We start from the raw sequence: 15,602 nt of genomic DNA, 5'->3' as shown, positions 1-15,602 counted from the left end.
AAGATAGCCTGTCATGTAAAAGGGGCATAAGAATGGGTGTATCGGGTGCAGTCATCACAGACCTGATAACAGGGATAATCTATCTCAAACAGAAGGAGGTGACAAGACCTGTGGATGGTTTCCTGTTTATATAAAAGAATTGCTGGGCTGCTTGGAGGGAGACTGCCATTGAAATGGAAGGAAAAGGCAGCAACTCGAGTTGATTAGGGCCTTGGGACGGAAGTTAGGTTTCATCACCCAAGGCCATCGTCCTGGCCAGTGTCCTACCCCTGGCAGTGAAAGCAAGGGACCTGTCATCTCGCTGTTTCTGTGCCTCTCCGGTTGTCTGCTTTTTTCTTGCTCCCTTATTTTCCTCTCACTTTCTCTCTTTTTCAACAAGAACACACCAGCATATCCACCCTTCCTTTCTCAACGAGAATAGTTGCTTCCCTGTATGCCCAAGATCCTCATCCAATTATGTTTCTAGAAAGTTGGGGCAAGGACTTTTCTCAACTCCCATGTCTATTTTCCCCTCCCTGTGAATTTACAATTTCTTTTAGAAGTATCATTTCCCTGGATCTCTTCAACACTTTTCATTCAGTCTTAACAGTAATTTCCACTTGATTTTTACTTCAATTCAAAACAAATTTTCACCATGAACCCAAACTTAGTCTTCCTGTGATTTTTTTTCAGATGGTGAATTCGTATCTGTTAACTGACTCCTTACCTGTGACTTTTAAAAATATTAATGATTTGAAACAAAACCAGTGTTATGTGTTTTAACCCAATATAACTTGGAAAAGACTCCAAATGTCTAGACTTTCAAAATGGTGTCACCTGAACTTTTTTCAGTCAGGCTCTCTGTTATACCTGACCTTTCCCTCATTTGTGTTTCTCCAGTGAAACAGTCACTCCAGAAGTTCGTTTGTTCACATTTCATAAGCACAAATGTCACTGTTGTCACTTGAGGGAGGTTATTAAGGGGGGATGGTTTTAACCAAAGCGTTCTCTTCTGTGTAGCCCATCACGCTCCTGATGGAGTCTTCGGATGCCATGAACCTGGCCTGCTTAACGGCTGGATACTACCGTCTGCTTGTGGATTCCAGGAGGTCGATATTTAACATGGCCAACAAGAAAAACACAGGGACCCAGGACACAGGTATTCTCTTCCCACACTCACGAGGCACCGGCCTCCCTTCCCCATGCCAACTGACAACAGTAATAAGGATGTTTCCTTTTAAGGAGAGATGAGCAGATTTAATCATTATAGACGTACAGGCTAATATAGGAAGAGGGAGACGTAAAAAGGATTCCATATTTTGAGACTGAACAATGTATTGCTGATATAAACTAGGGGTGAGTTAGCACTGCAGAAGCAAAATCTAGCATGACAAACCAATCTGGTACAATGCTGTTGTTGTGGTTTGAATTATTAAAAAGAATGATCTAAGACATGTTGACCAAACCTGTTTACTTTATTTTTTTTACCCGTATCGCTTTTATTTTATTTTTTAATATAAATTTATTTATTTTAATTGGAGGTTAATTACTTTACAATATTGTATTGGTTTTGCCATACATCAACATGAATCCGCCACAGGTATACACTATGAGGTGGATGAAACTGAAGCCTATTATACAGAGTGAAGTAAGCCAGAAAGAAAAACACCAATACAGTATACTAATGCATATATATGGAATTTAGAAAGATGGTAACAATAACCCTGTGAGCGAGACAGCAGAAGAGACACAGATGTATAGAACAGTCTTTTGGACTATGTGGGAGAGGGAGAGGGTAGGATGATTGGGAGAATGGCATTGAAACATTTATATCATATATGAAACAAACCTGTTTACTTTAAAGTGATTAATATTTCAAAAAATAATAAAATAAGGATATTTCTTGAAAAATTAAAAAGTATACCCATAAAAGCATCTAATGTCCAAATTTAACACAAAAACCTCCAAATACTTCTGATATGTTCTATTTTTTTAATGAAAATGTTGATTTTTTTTTAAATCACATTTTACATGGGGCTTCCCTTGTGGCTCAGCTGATAAAGAATCTGCCTGCAATGCGAGAGGCCTGGGTTCAATCCCTGGGTTGGGAAGATCCCCTGGAGAAGGCAACGACTACCCACTCCAGTATTCTGGCCTGGAGAATTCCATGGACTGTATAGTCCATGGGGTTGCAGAGTCAGACACGACTGAGCGACTTTCACTTTCTTTCACATGTTACTTAGCAAATATTGGGTACCTAGCTCCAAAGCAGTGATTTAATTATTGTGAAGGGTGTAGGTCTCAGCCTTTATGTCTGATTTGTAACTGCCTCATTCTCCCAGAACTCAGTCAGGGTGCAGAGAACTCAGGATGGAATGCCCAGCAGTTGTGAGCCTCCAACTTTATAAGCAGCTGGTCCCTCATTAAGGTGCCCTACATCCAGACACCAAGTGCCTCCTCCCACGTCAGACTCATGTCCAGGGTTCTGGGACCTCTATCTTGGGAAGACATGGAAATTGTCCAACCCTGGGACCTGGGGCTCTAGAAGGGACCCTGGACATCATATTAGCTTTTTCGCAGAAGCATCGAAATGGCAAAGATCAAATAATTCATCTCAGCCCTTTGACACGAAGAAGTAGCCCCAAAAGTGCAGATAAGGTGGGTTGTAGCTGTTAAACTGAGAGTTTCTTTGAGGGAAGATGGTTTTCATTTATTCTAGAACTATTTTTTGAAATTTATTTTATTAGAGTATAGTTGATTTACAGTGTTGTGTTAATTTCCCCTGTACAGCAAAGTTATTCAGTTATACATATATGTGTGTGTATGTATATACATTCTTTTCACGTTCTTTTCTATTATGGTTTACCCCATAATATTGAATATAGTTCCCTGCGCTGTACAGTAGGACCTCATCATTCATCCATTCTATATAGAATAGTTTGCATATTTTTCTTCAGTGTTTGAACTTTTTCCTCCATCTATAGTGGACAGTCAGTAAATATGGCTGATGGACAGAGCCTACCATTCAAGTCAGAGATACTGAGCCATGAAAAATGTATAATCAGAGGCTCCATAATTTGAGTTTATTTTAAAAGAAAAGGAAATTCTGAGGGAACAAATTCCATTGTCAGTTTTTGAAAGATGGAAGAGAAAATGGAAGAAAAAAGAAGGGAAGGAAAATCTACTTTTAAACTTATCAGGAAACAAAAATTATTATTCCCTGAAAATATAGTAATATGAAGCTAGGCACACATACAGATAGGCTGGTACACAGTTTATTGTGACAGCTTGTTGAGTGAAAAAAGTTATAGTCAAAGGGTAAAGGAAAACCAGAGAGTTGAGCAAGGCATGATGGAAGGCGACTGTGACTTGCAGCTAGATTTCATCCCAACCCACCTTGAAGTGTCTGTTTGATTAAAAATACATTGAATCAAAGAGGAGGTGGATGTGTGTGCTGGGTTAAGTGGTGAATATCTTTATGACCACATGTTTTCATTGAGCGAGGAGATTTAGAGCAATTGAACTGTGACTTTTGAAATTACGAAGAGTGGTTCCACAATTTAACATATTCCTTTTGCGTTGGAAAATCTTAAAATCCTAAAGTGTATTGTTAAAATCAAACCTTTTCCCCATGGATGGTTAAGATTGTATAGGTGCAAGAGGAAAGCCAAAGCTACCACTCTACAAATGGTTACAGTAATAGAGGCCTCAGTTCTGTCTAATTTATAGAGACTCACAATGTGTTGTTGAATAAAGTTTCATGAGGCAAAAACTTAGTTCCAAAAAGTATCATATCACCATAGGGAAGTAAGGGAGCTTCAACCTTTCGGTCATTTCTCTTGGTTTGACAGTAAGCCTGAGGGTGAGGGCACATGTTCCAAATAGCACACACAAGCCTGCATGTGTGCATGCTTGTGTTTAATAAGAGAGGATGAGGGAGAGAGATGGCACACTCCAAAAAGCAACTAACTGGTTGACCCAAGCAGAGCTGCAGCTCGGAGCTCAGCTTCCTCTAATGGCTGAAAAGCCTCCCTTCTCTTCAGAAATTCCCCCAAAGATCTCCTGAGACTCAAAACCTGTAGAGTCTGAAGTCTGTTAAGGCCAGCTCATCTGTAGGAAACATCCTTCTGTGTCTCCCAGATCATTCCAGAAGCCAAATCAGCACACCCTTCTAGAAGAAAGCCGAGAGAGAGTGTGTGTTTTCTTCTTGTCTCAAACTGATCAGAGACCTTCATCAAGACCTCTAGCTAGGAACAGTAAACCCCTCTTTCTTCTTCACTGTCTTGAAAATTAACCCTTCAAGTACTTTGCAAATCCCTGAACCTATATAGTTAAGCATCTCTGGGCCTTAGGAAAGTCTTATTAAATTGCTTTTAGCCTGCTGACCTATTCAGTTTTCTTGTTGGTCTAAACCAGGGGTCAGCAAACCATGTCCCATGGATCAAGTCTTGTTCTTGTGAATGAAATTTTATTAAAACTCAGGTATGTACATTGTATTAAATATCTAGGGTAGCCGTAACGAATTATCACAAGCTTGAGGACTTAACAGAAACTTGTTCTCTCACAGTCTGGGGGCCTAGAGGTTCAAAATCCAAGCACTGGCAGGGCCAGGCCCCCTCCAGAGATTCTAGGGGAGAATCTTTTGCCTCTTCCGGCTCCAGGTGGCCATCTGCATTCCTTATAGCTGCATGACTGCAGTGTCTGCCTCCATCTTCACTCAGCCTCCCCGTCTTCTGTGTATGGCCCAAGTGTCCCTCTGCTTTTCTCTTATAAGGACACTTTCCGTTGGAGTTAGGGTCCCACACAGATAATTCCAGATGATCTCATCTCAAGATCCTTACTTATATCTGCAAAGACTCCTTTCAAATAAGGTCACATTCATAACTTTTGCAGGGTCACCATTCAAGTCACTGCATCTGTTTGCTTATTTGTCAGCTATGGCTCCTTTCATGTTACAACAGTTGAGTTGAGTAGTTGCTGAATGGAGCTGTTGACCCCACAAAACCTAAAATATTTACTCTCTGGCCCTCCCTTTACAGAAAAAAATCTGCCAACCTTTGGGTTTAAACCAAGAGCTCTCTTACATCCTTGCTCAACCACTCTCCCTCCCCACAACAACCTGCACTAGTCACACACACACACACACACACACACACACACACACATGCTCTCACACACAGAGCCAGTCATAATTCATGTCATTGTTAATAAAACAATGCTGAACCCCCACAGGTGTATTTATTTATGTCACATGTAAATATGCCTGTTGTGTAACTCAGTGTCTTCAAATTTTATCTTTACTTGGTATTCATGAAAATACATATATTGAGTAAAATGACTTGGAACATTCTTCAACATTGAGTCCATTATATATTTGGGAGAGAGCCAAAACCTCTTCAGTAAAACTGTTTTTGTTTTTATTTTTCCTCTATCTCTTGTATATCTGATATTGGCATTAATCAAACTTGGGCCAGAGGGCAATTTGAGGAAACAAATGGGAGAATATGTGGCCCTAACATTTCCTCAAAATGTCACCTCTGGAATTGACAAAGCAATATTGACACAGTGACTCATTGCCCTGTCTTGGTAAATATCAGAGCAAAATTTCCACAGCAGAATTCTCTATTGGAAGACCCTTAAAGATCAAATAACACAATGCTGTTTAAATTAGGATTTTGCCATTTTAATTCTGGAGGAACATTAAACAAATCTTTGGGAGTTTTCATGAAACAAATAAAGATGGAAATTCATCAAAGTATTAACTATGCTTAGAAATAGCAGAGAGGAGTGCATGACTTGTTGATGCTCCACCTTCTACATCCTGCCTGTGTGTGCATGTTAGCTTATGGGCATGTGTGCTGGCACTTATATGTAAAAATATGCAAACCCACTAGGACAGGAAAAGGCTAAAGAGGAGTTTTAGTGCTACCATTGCAATATGTAGTATTACAGTTTGTGTTACTATACATTATATACATATATATTTATTATTATATTGTCATTACAATATTTCCTGAAATACATGATAGAAGTATGAGGATCCTTGACCTTCTCTTAACTCAGTGAGGAAAAAGTCCAGCATCTCCCTATGCAAAGTGGGAAATGTTAGATTTCACTTTCCAAAGAAAAGGGCAATCTTTCCCAGAATAACAACCCACTGGACTATCACCTTTAAGGATTTTTTAAAGGTATGTTGTAAAATATCAAAATGAATCCGCCACAGGTATACATGTGTTCCCCATCCTGAACCAAACTAATACAATTATGTAAAGTTTAAAAATAAAATAAAATTAAAAAAAATAAAGGTATGTTGTATATTCACATCTATAGACATAAATAAGGTCTTGTAAATACTAAAACCAGAGATCAGATGGAATGAAGCTGTAGTGCCCTACTCTCAGATGGTATTCTATTTTATCAAGTAGCAGTTCTATTTTCTGCTACTTGATAAAATAGAATTCTCCTAACCAAGAAATCCTTATATCTGAAGCCTAAATCAACTACTCCCTTATTTGGAAAGCTGAATAATAACCATATTCACAAAAGTGATGCTACAAGCCATTAAGTTAAGAAACAGAGACAAAGTGCCCCCAGAAACCAGCCCACACAGTAATGTGTCTTTGCATGACTCTTTCTCTTTAGGAACTGAAAATAAAGGAAAGCACAACATGCTTGGTCCCGAGTGGAACTGTATACCCCAAATGACCACCTTCATTGGTGAAGAGGAGCAGGAAGCTCAGATAACATACATAGATGCAAAGCAGAAGGCAGTTGAGATTCCGGATGGCACCTTGTGTCCAAAAGACCACCACCGGCACTTGTATGTGGACAACACCTATAACTCAGATGAGCTGACCCAGCAGCTGACCCAGCCGGGTGAGGCTCCATGTGAGGCAGACTACAGAAGTCTAGCTCAGCGGTCCCTGTTGAGCCTCTCAGGCCCAGAAACTCTTAAGAAAGCACAGGAGTCTCCGAGAGGAGCCAAAGTGTCCTTTATTTTTGGAGATCTCGCCTTGGATGAGGGGGTCACTGCCCCCACCCTCGGCTATGAAAGGCTATTGGACGAGAGTCCAGAACTGCTGGAGAAGCAGAGCAACCTCTACATAAGCGGTGCCAACGACATGAAGAGCTTGGGTCTCACTCCAGACGCAGAGAGCGTCCAGTTCGTGGCCAATTCTGTGTACGCAAACATAGGCGACGTGAAGAACTTCGAGGCTGCGGAGGGCATAGAGGAGCCCCTGCTGCACGACATCTGTTACGCAGAGAACACAGATGACGCGGAGGACGAGGATGAGGTGAGCTGTGAGGAGGACCTCGTGGTGGGAGAGATGAGCCAGCCGGCCCTTCTCAGCCTCTCTGGCTCAAGCGATGACATCATCGACCTCACGTCCTTGCCCCCTCCCGAAGGGGACGACAATGAGGATGATTTCCTGTTGCGTTCCCTGAACATGGCCATCGCCGCGCCCCCACCTGGCTTCAGAGATAGTTCCGATGAGGAGGACTCTCAGAGCCAAGCCGCTTCCTTCCTCGAGGACAAGGAGCCAGGTGGCACCCTGCAGAACGACGAGATCCCCGTGTCCCTCATCGACGCTGTGCCCACCAGCACTGAGGGCAAGTGTGACACAGGCCTGGATAACACTGGCGTTTCCACACTGGACACTCTGGAAGCTCTGTCCGTGTCAGAAGATCCGCAGACCAGTGACAATTCAGGTTCTTTCACGATTGTTACGTTTATTCACTGATAGCCATATCCTTCCATCCCTTCAAGCCATCCGCCCTTGGAATCCTGTCATATGTCCTTCATTTCACGCATGTCCCATTTCCCAAATGTGCTGAAACTACCATCATGGGTTTTTCGTGTATGTGGTTTCCATTTTTTTTTTTTTAATAACATGTGGCAATTTTTTCCCCCTATTTCCGGAACAACTGTGCAATAAACTCAGAGTCCTTACTGAAAAGGGAAAAACTTGGTATTGTTTTTAATACTAATGAATCCCATGTTCTTACGTGTCTCCTAGTGCCTGTGATGCATCCATTAACCGCTTCTTGTTTTTTACGGCCTGCAGGTGTAGCCATCTTGCGGGCTTATAGTCCCGAGTCCTCCTCTGACTCGGGCAATGAGACTAACTCTTCTGAAATGACGGAGAGTTCTGAACTGGCCACGGCCCAGAAGCAGTCAGAAAACCTCTCCCGCATGTTCTTGGCCACTCACGAAGGCTACCACCCCTTGGCGGAAGAGCAGACAGAGTTCCCCGCCTCCAAAAGCCCTGCTGGGGGCTTGCCTCCAAAGGCCTCCCACACTCTGGCCGCCCGTCCGGTGAGTGACCTCCCGCCCAAAGTTGTGCCTTCCAAGCAGATGCTTCACTCGGACCACATGGAGATGGAGCCCGAAACCATGGAGACCAAGTCAGTCACTGACTATTTTGGCAAACTGCACCTTGGGCCGATGGCGTATTCCTGCACCAGCAAAAGGAAAAGCCAGCCGGCCGATGGGGAGGGGAAAGCACCCCTTAATGGGAGCATGCCAGGGAAAAAACAGCAGGGGATCAAAACAGCTGAGGCAGAAGAGGACGCCAAAGGTGGTAAATTTGCTACTGTGTCTTCAAGGGACAGTCAACACCTCAGCACTTTTAACCTGGAGAGAACTGCCTTCCGCAAGGACAGCCAAAGATGGTACGTGGCCACTGAGGGCGTTGTGGCTGAAAAAACTGGATTGGAAGCAGCACCAGGCATCACCTTTCCCAGAGCTTCGGGTGTGGGGAGCAGGGACACCGAAGGGAAGGATGACAGGGCTCCCGAGGGAGAAGCCATCGAGGTTTCGGGACTTGGCCCACGGGACCACTTCTTAACAGACGTCACCTGTGTGTCTTCCGCCAAAGACTTAGGTAACCCGGAGGATGCCGACCCGTCCGGCTGTGACCGTCCAGCCAAGCTCCCGGAAGCAGAGGAGGGCGTGGGCCGCCTTTGTGACTACCACTTGGCCAAGAGGATGTCGTCGTTGCAAAGTGAGGGCCATTTTTCTCTCCAGAGCTCTCAAGGCTCCTCGGTGGATGCAGGCTGTGGCACGGGCAGCAGCAGCAGCACGTGCGCCACTCCGGTGGAGTCCCCCCTCTGCCCCTCCCTGGGGAAGCACCTGATGGCCGAGGCGTCCGCAAAAGGCGTGAGTTACCTTCCCTCCGAGGAGAGAGCCCCAGGGCTGCCCAACCATGGGGCCACCTTTAAGGAATTACACCCACAGACAGAAGGGATGTGTCCGCGGATGACGGTGCCTGCCCTGCATACAGCCATTAATGCCGAACCCCTGTTTGGCACACTGAGAGACGGATGTCATCGACTCCCCAAGATTAAGGAAACCACAGGTACAGCAATGATGGATTTAGCACTTTGTGGTACCCACCAGGAGCATGTAAAACAAATTTACAACTAAAACTAAAAATCTGGAAGAAAAGTAAAAGTTAGTGTTTTATTCTTGAAAATTCTTGATTTAGCACTTTGCGGTACCCGCCAGGAGCACGTAAAACAAATTTACAACTAAAACTAAAAATCTGGAAGAAAAGTAAAAGTTAGGGTTTTATTCTTGAAAAAGCTGCTGAACTGCGGCCAGGTTAATTCTCAATCATTGGTCCCCCAGTGTTTAATACATACGTTTCTAGATCTGGGCAATAGCGGAAATGGCATTTGCCCTTTAGATTCCTGCTCTGTCTTGCTTTTAGAATTTAATGGAGCAATATTTTTTTTCCTGAATTCTAAATGTAGACTTTTAGCCAGGCCCAGTGCCACTTTTAAGTTATAAGAATCACAAAATGTTGATTTCCTTCTCAAGATATCAAATTTCTCATTTTGCCATTTCGTTTTTGAGAAGCAGGGAAGGATAATAGAGCAGGGGATCTGGGAGTTGGGAGGGATTGGGGGAGATCATTTGCCTTTCAGCAATATTTCCAGATTCTCCATACTCTGTTAAACTCTCCAAGATGAGTATTCTGAGGTGTCAGGCCTACTGCAGTGTCAGGAAGGTCTGGGGGTACATGATGAGCTGTTTTATTTCCCCCAAAATAATAATAAGCACAGGTAGAAACATGAGCACAGCTATCTTCTGTGCTCATCTTCACCATTCTGCCACCAGGTGGGCACTTATCAGTCTCCAAGATCCACTTGGCTGGCCATCATGGGACAAAAACAGACGCTCTTTCATACTTTCCAATTTCAAATTATACCCTCATATAGTGTCTTTTCCAGTAGGTCAGTAGATGTCAGTGAGACCTTGTTCTTGTTCAGTTGCTCATTTGTGTCCAACTCTGCGACCCAATGGACTGCAGCATGCCAGGCTCCTCTGTCCGCCACTGTCTCCCAGAGTTTGCTCATATTCATGTCCATTGAGTCAGTATATGTCAGTTAATTTTCATTCATGCCCTTTTAAGATTATCTCCTTTGTCAAAACTTACCACTAGTTTCACCTGCCTTGGGAAACCCATCTCTGAATGTTACTTAACTCGTCTCCTAGCTAGCATCTTTTCCTCTAAACTTGTAAAAGGATACTTTGCAGTTTACAAAGAGCTTTCACCTAATTTACCCCCTTGCTTCTCACAAAAATTCTATGAAGTGGAAATTGTGCTTTTCACATGACAACTTTTCTGGCACTTTCCCAGTGTCTCAGCTTCAAACCCTGTACCAGGAAAACCTCATGGGGTCCTCTTTAAAAGATTAGTATATTTAATTTGCATTAATTAAATTAGGCCACTTCTTTTTAAAAAGATAGTCAATGCCAGGATTAATCTAACTCCTTAAAATGGAACTTCAAAGCCATAAATATGCTTGAATAATCTCTGTAAGACATGTGTTCTCTCAAATATATCCTTGGGAGATAACAGACATCACATAGAGATTTAGTAAAAATGACCACCCATGAGGTGCTTAATGATTCTCTGTTTTTCTGCTACCCCTAGTGTAGCTTTGACAGAGCCTGGGAAGGAGAGACGAGGAGGCATGCCTTCAGCTTGGTCTCAATATCCTGAAGCTGATCCCACCCTGCTACCATCAAACATTCACTCGGAATCAAAGGTGCCAATTCCAAATCAAGACCCTAACGATTTCTCCCAAGCAAACCAGGCCTATGGAGAGGCTGTGAGCTGGTGGCCACTGGATCTGAGAAGGGGGAGCCTCAGGACATCCCCCAGCCAGAGGGCTCTGAGACGGAGCAGCAGTATCCTCTCAGGATCTGTCAGTTTGGAGACCTTCCGGGAGAGAAGCCAGGGTGCGGTCAGCTTAAAGTGTCCAGGTATCACAGAAGCACAGGAGACCAGTTCAGAAAGGCGAGCAGAACTCCCCCTAGGGAAGAAGCTCACCAAAAGTTTTTCCCAAAGCTCGATGCACTTTAGCTCTGAGGGGAAAGTTCACAAAAAGTCCCCGGTGGCCCACAAAGACTCAAAGCTGTATAGGACATTGCCCTTGCGGAAGCTGGAAGGCAGCCATTGGAGATGCCGGGGACCTTTCAGCTACTGCTTCCTGAACCGAGGGCAGGATGAAGATGGTGATGAGGATGAAGAGGAGGGAGAGGCCACCCATCAAGTCTCTTGCCTCTTTCGACCACAGATGACTCAAGCCATGCCAGACCCAACCAGCCCACCCCTGGCTGTTGGAATTCAGAAGCAAGGAGGAGAGCTGTCCAGAGCTTCAGTGCTGAAGGTCTGGGCCGAAGACTTGAGTGGCCCAGATGATGTGGACTTCAGCAACCTAGCTTTTGATGCCCAGATTGCAAGGATAAATGCCCTTAAGGAGAGCACATATACAATGCCCGATGGGTTCCTCGCAGCCCAAAATGATGCCAATGAGCTGCTCTGCCTTGTCAGGGCAACCAAGGGAAAGAAAGAGGAGTCACGCCCTGAAGCATATGACCTAACACTTTCTCAGTACAAGCAGCTATTATCCATTGAGTCCAGACAGTTGGGAAGTGCCTGTCGGAAAATGGCAATGGCTGAGAAAAGCCCAGAAGAGATGCTCCTAGCTATGACTTCCAGCTTTCAAGTGCTCTGTTGCCTAACAGAAGCCTGCATGCGATTAGTTAAAGTCGTGAACTCCGAAACACAGCGGCAGGAAATAGTAGCGAAGATCGATGAAGTGGTCATAAACTACATCTGTCTCCTGAAAGCTGCTGAGGCAGCCACTGGAAAGACCACTGGTGATCCCAATGTTGGACTCTCGATGCGACATTCAACCACCATGGCTGCTCTCGTAAGCACACTAACACGTTCTCTCAAGATGCTTTTAAATAAATAAAGTATGAAAGTCACATCATAATCTACCTTTGCAAAGCCATACATGAACTTTTATTTACTTTATGTGTACGATGAACAGACGTCTCCTTTCTTCTCTCTGTATATTTTGTTATTTTCTATGAAATAGGAGATAAAAGTCACATTGATGAAAAGTTGCAATGTACTAATCCAGATGTATTCTGTTTATATTATACATATATACATGTAAAAGAAATATACAAGAAAGTGGTGACATTTGGCTATTTTTCATATAGTCAAAACTCCAGGTATGTGATGTGAAATTTTAATTTCTACTGTGTTGGAGCAAAACAATGAATCCTACCCCCTTTCCTTCCAAGCTGATACTTGGAGACCATATCATTCATATTTAGAAGTAGAAAAGAAAAGGAAAGAAAAATCACAATGTATATAAAACAGTACTTATGTTTTAAAGCTATGATTTTTAAGCATTGGAAATAGCAAAAAAATTTAAAATTCAAAAAGCTATTATGAATTATTAGAGAATATATATAATAAATTAATTTTTGCTCATAGTGTTTGGTTATCTGATGCTTTTTTCTAAGAATCCTACATATTTCATTTTGGCTTATGCCATTTGGGCTAGAAATGGGGTGGGAATGGATTCTATTGTGTCAACACAAATGTTCTTCATGATGTTTCTAGAATGAATGTACTTCCCAAATAGAAGAACAGAGGGAATGATGGGCAGGTTTCTGGATAATACCTACTTATAGACTAATTATGGAAAGTGAAAGTAATTCAGAATACCAAAATTAAATTGTTTGATGAAAAGAAAGCTCTGTTTTGACTCAGTGTCAAAATATACAAACCAAAGACAATCTCTATGCCTGCCATTTCAGCCATGAAACATAGGATTCCCTTCAGAGTGACAGAGCATTTAGAGAAGTATTTGCAAAACTACAAAAAGGAACATAAAATGATCCTCACAAGTAAATGCAGGTCCAGTAACTTGAAGCAGACCACACATCAGGCTGTGAGTCACATCACAAATCACAGCTCTCAGCAAAGAGCTTCATGCATCCCCTCTGCAGGAGCCCATGCTTCCAACCAAATTTGCAATGACAGCCTAACACTGGGACAAAGTTTTGAATCTGGAATGTTACAGAAAATCAGGGAAAGATAGTTACTCTAATATGGAAGCCATACTTAAATAAATAATGAAGTATTTATGAAATGTTCTAGTCTGGATTGGCTGATAGAAATATGTAAACTGGGAAAAAATTAAAAAAAAAAAAAAGAGTGGTAAACTTGACCGCTTTAAGTGAACCTGATGTAATGCAAAGAAGTTTTTAGAACCATCGTCTCTCTAAAAATGTATCTTTGGGTCAAAGCAAAAGGATTCAAATTCTGCAGTTGTAAAATAAAGTTGATAATGTACATATGTACTTCATGGCTCTTTTAGTGTTCAAGCTACACACACTCTTATTTATGTAGGTGGCTTCTTAAAATATGACAGGAGTGTGCCCAGTGCAAATATTTCCATTTTTGTAGGCATAACACAGTCCCCAGTTGCTATCTCTCTCATCAGTCGTTCCATAGAGACTCAGTAAAAAAAAGCCACCCATATTTATAGGTGGTAGCAAACAAAAGGAGTTTAGACATGTGTTATTACAATGTTTAATAAAACATTATTTGATTACAATTATAAATATTGGTGTTTGATAGAAGTATTAATGGTGTTTACTGTGGAAAATTTTGGTAAATATTCTGTATACTAAAATATTAATAGGATTGTGTTCTATGTCAGACAATGTGTGAAACATATATATTATCTCATTTAATCATCACAATGATCTCATGGTTTGGACGCTATCATTAATTCCATATGGAGGCAATATGGTCTCATAGTTAAGGACATGAAATTTGGGGTCAGACACTTCTTGATTTAAATTTCGGCTCTGCCATTTTCTATTCCTTTCATCTTGGGAAAGATAGTCAATTTTTCTCAGTCTCAAGTTCCTTCTAGTAAAATGGAAGTCAGTAATAAGATCTATTTCCATAGGATTGTCATGAGTTTTAAGTAAAAATATGTATATGAAGTTCTTACTGCAATACCTGGCAGACAGTAAGTACTCAGTGTTATATATCATTAGCATCATAAGCATTGCATTAAATATATTGCCCAAGATAACATGTGGGGGCTGTTTGTTTTATATGCATATTGTATCCTGACTGTGCAGAATACATTAGTGTACTGCATATGTATAAAAGAACTGTACAAGAACGTGACATCTCCAGTTAGAACACCGTCCCAGTCCATTTAATTTCTTTCGGAGGCCTCAGTGAAATAGCTCTGGGTCTTTCTAATCAATCTCCCAGAACCTTTGGGTGCACCAATAAATTTTTGTTTCATATAAACAAACTCTTTACTACTTAGAAAACCTCAAAAGCTCCCCTGTTGCTAGTGCTGCTCCTAAGTGGGGTCCAGATCCACTAGAGTGTAGGAAGAATGTATTAGAATGATCCGTGTGTTTATTTTTATCTAGCCTTTTTTACATTTGTGTATGTTTTATAACGGCCTAAGAGCACAGTGGTGTATGTACATCATTTTAAATAAATCAATTAATAAGCATATGCCTGGTGCATGTATGGGATATTGTCACAGACAGAGTTGCGCTCACTGAAGTGTGAAGACCACTGAACCAGAGAATGAAAATTTCTTGTCCCTAAGGTCCTTTACACTTAGTCTGAAGCCTAGTTTTCAAGGTGTATCACCTATCATTTTAATTAATCTTTTATTATAAAGCTTTCAAACATATACAGAGGTAGACACAATCATATAATGACTCAATATGTACTCATCACACACCAATTCATGTCCAATCTTATTTTCTCTATTTCTAGGCACCTCCTTCCACAGCGTATGTAGAAGCCAATCCCAGACATCATAGCATTTAATCCATGAATATTTCGGTAAGCACTTACTATAGATAAGAATTTTTAAACATAATCATAATGCCATTTTTACACTTTTTAAAATTAATAATTCCCTAATTTCATCAAAGAAATGTTACAGAAATAATGAAGAAACCCCCAAAGACAATCATTGTCAACAATTTAGGACATCTGCTTTCAATTTTTTCAATATCTATGCTAATGTTATTATTATTGTAGGTATTTATGAGTGTAACTTTTGACTCAATCTGAACACATTTGCCCCTTTTCTGAGTCTCAGTTTCACCATATCTTATGTAAGTGGATTGGCTGGAAGAATCTGATTGACATGGAAAGACGGAGGACTCAGATGAATTACCCTCACAGCATTAGGCTGCCAGTAAAATCCAACAAATCATGCAATTGCATTAGACATTAAAATTAAAACAGACCCCT

At 41.7% G+C, this 15,602-nt stretch overlaps 1 protein-coding gene across 1 annotated transcript in view; it reads left to right on the top strand.

Moving 5' to 3' along the window:
* Positions 1–14,844, top strand: part of FRMPD4 (FERM and PDZ domain containing 4) — an 847,051-nt gene extending 832,207 nt beyond the window's left edge. The window contains exons 18-21 of the mRNA XM_025277011.3: positions 1,000–1,138; positions 6,622–7,689; positions 8,046–9,338; positions 10,928–14,844. Of these exons, the coding sequence (XP_025132796.3) occupies positions 1,000–1,138; positions 6,622–7,689; positions 8,046–9,338; positions 10,928–12,252 (3,825 nt within the window). The 3' untranslated portion in view covers positions 12,253–14,844. The remainder of the gene's footprint in view (positions 1–999; positions 1,139–6,621; positions 7,690–8,045; positions 9,339–10,927) is intronic.
* Positions 14,845–15,602: the final 758 nt, after the last annotated feature.

This window comes from Bubalus bubalis, chromosome X, assembly GCF_019923935.1.
Source record: "Bubalus bubalis isolate 160015118507 breed Murrah chromosome X, NDDB_SH_1, whole genome shotgun sequence".
NCBI lineage: Eukaryota > Metazoa > Chordata > Mammalia > Artiodactyla > Bovidae > Bubalus > Bubalus bubalis.
This window is presented reverse-complemented; position numbering and strand designations above follow the sequence as displayed.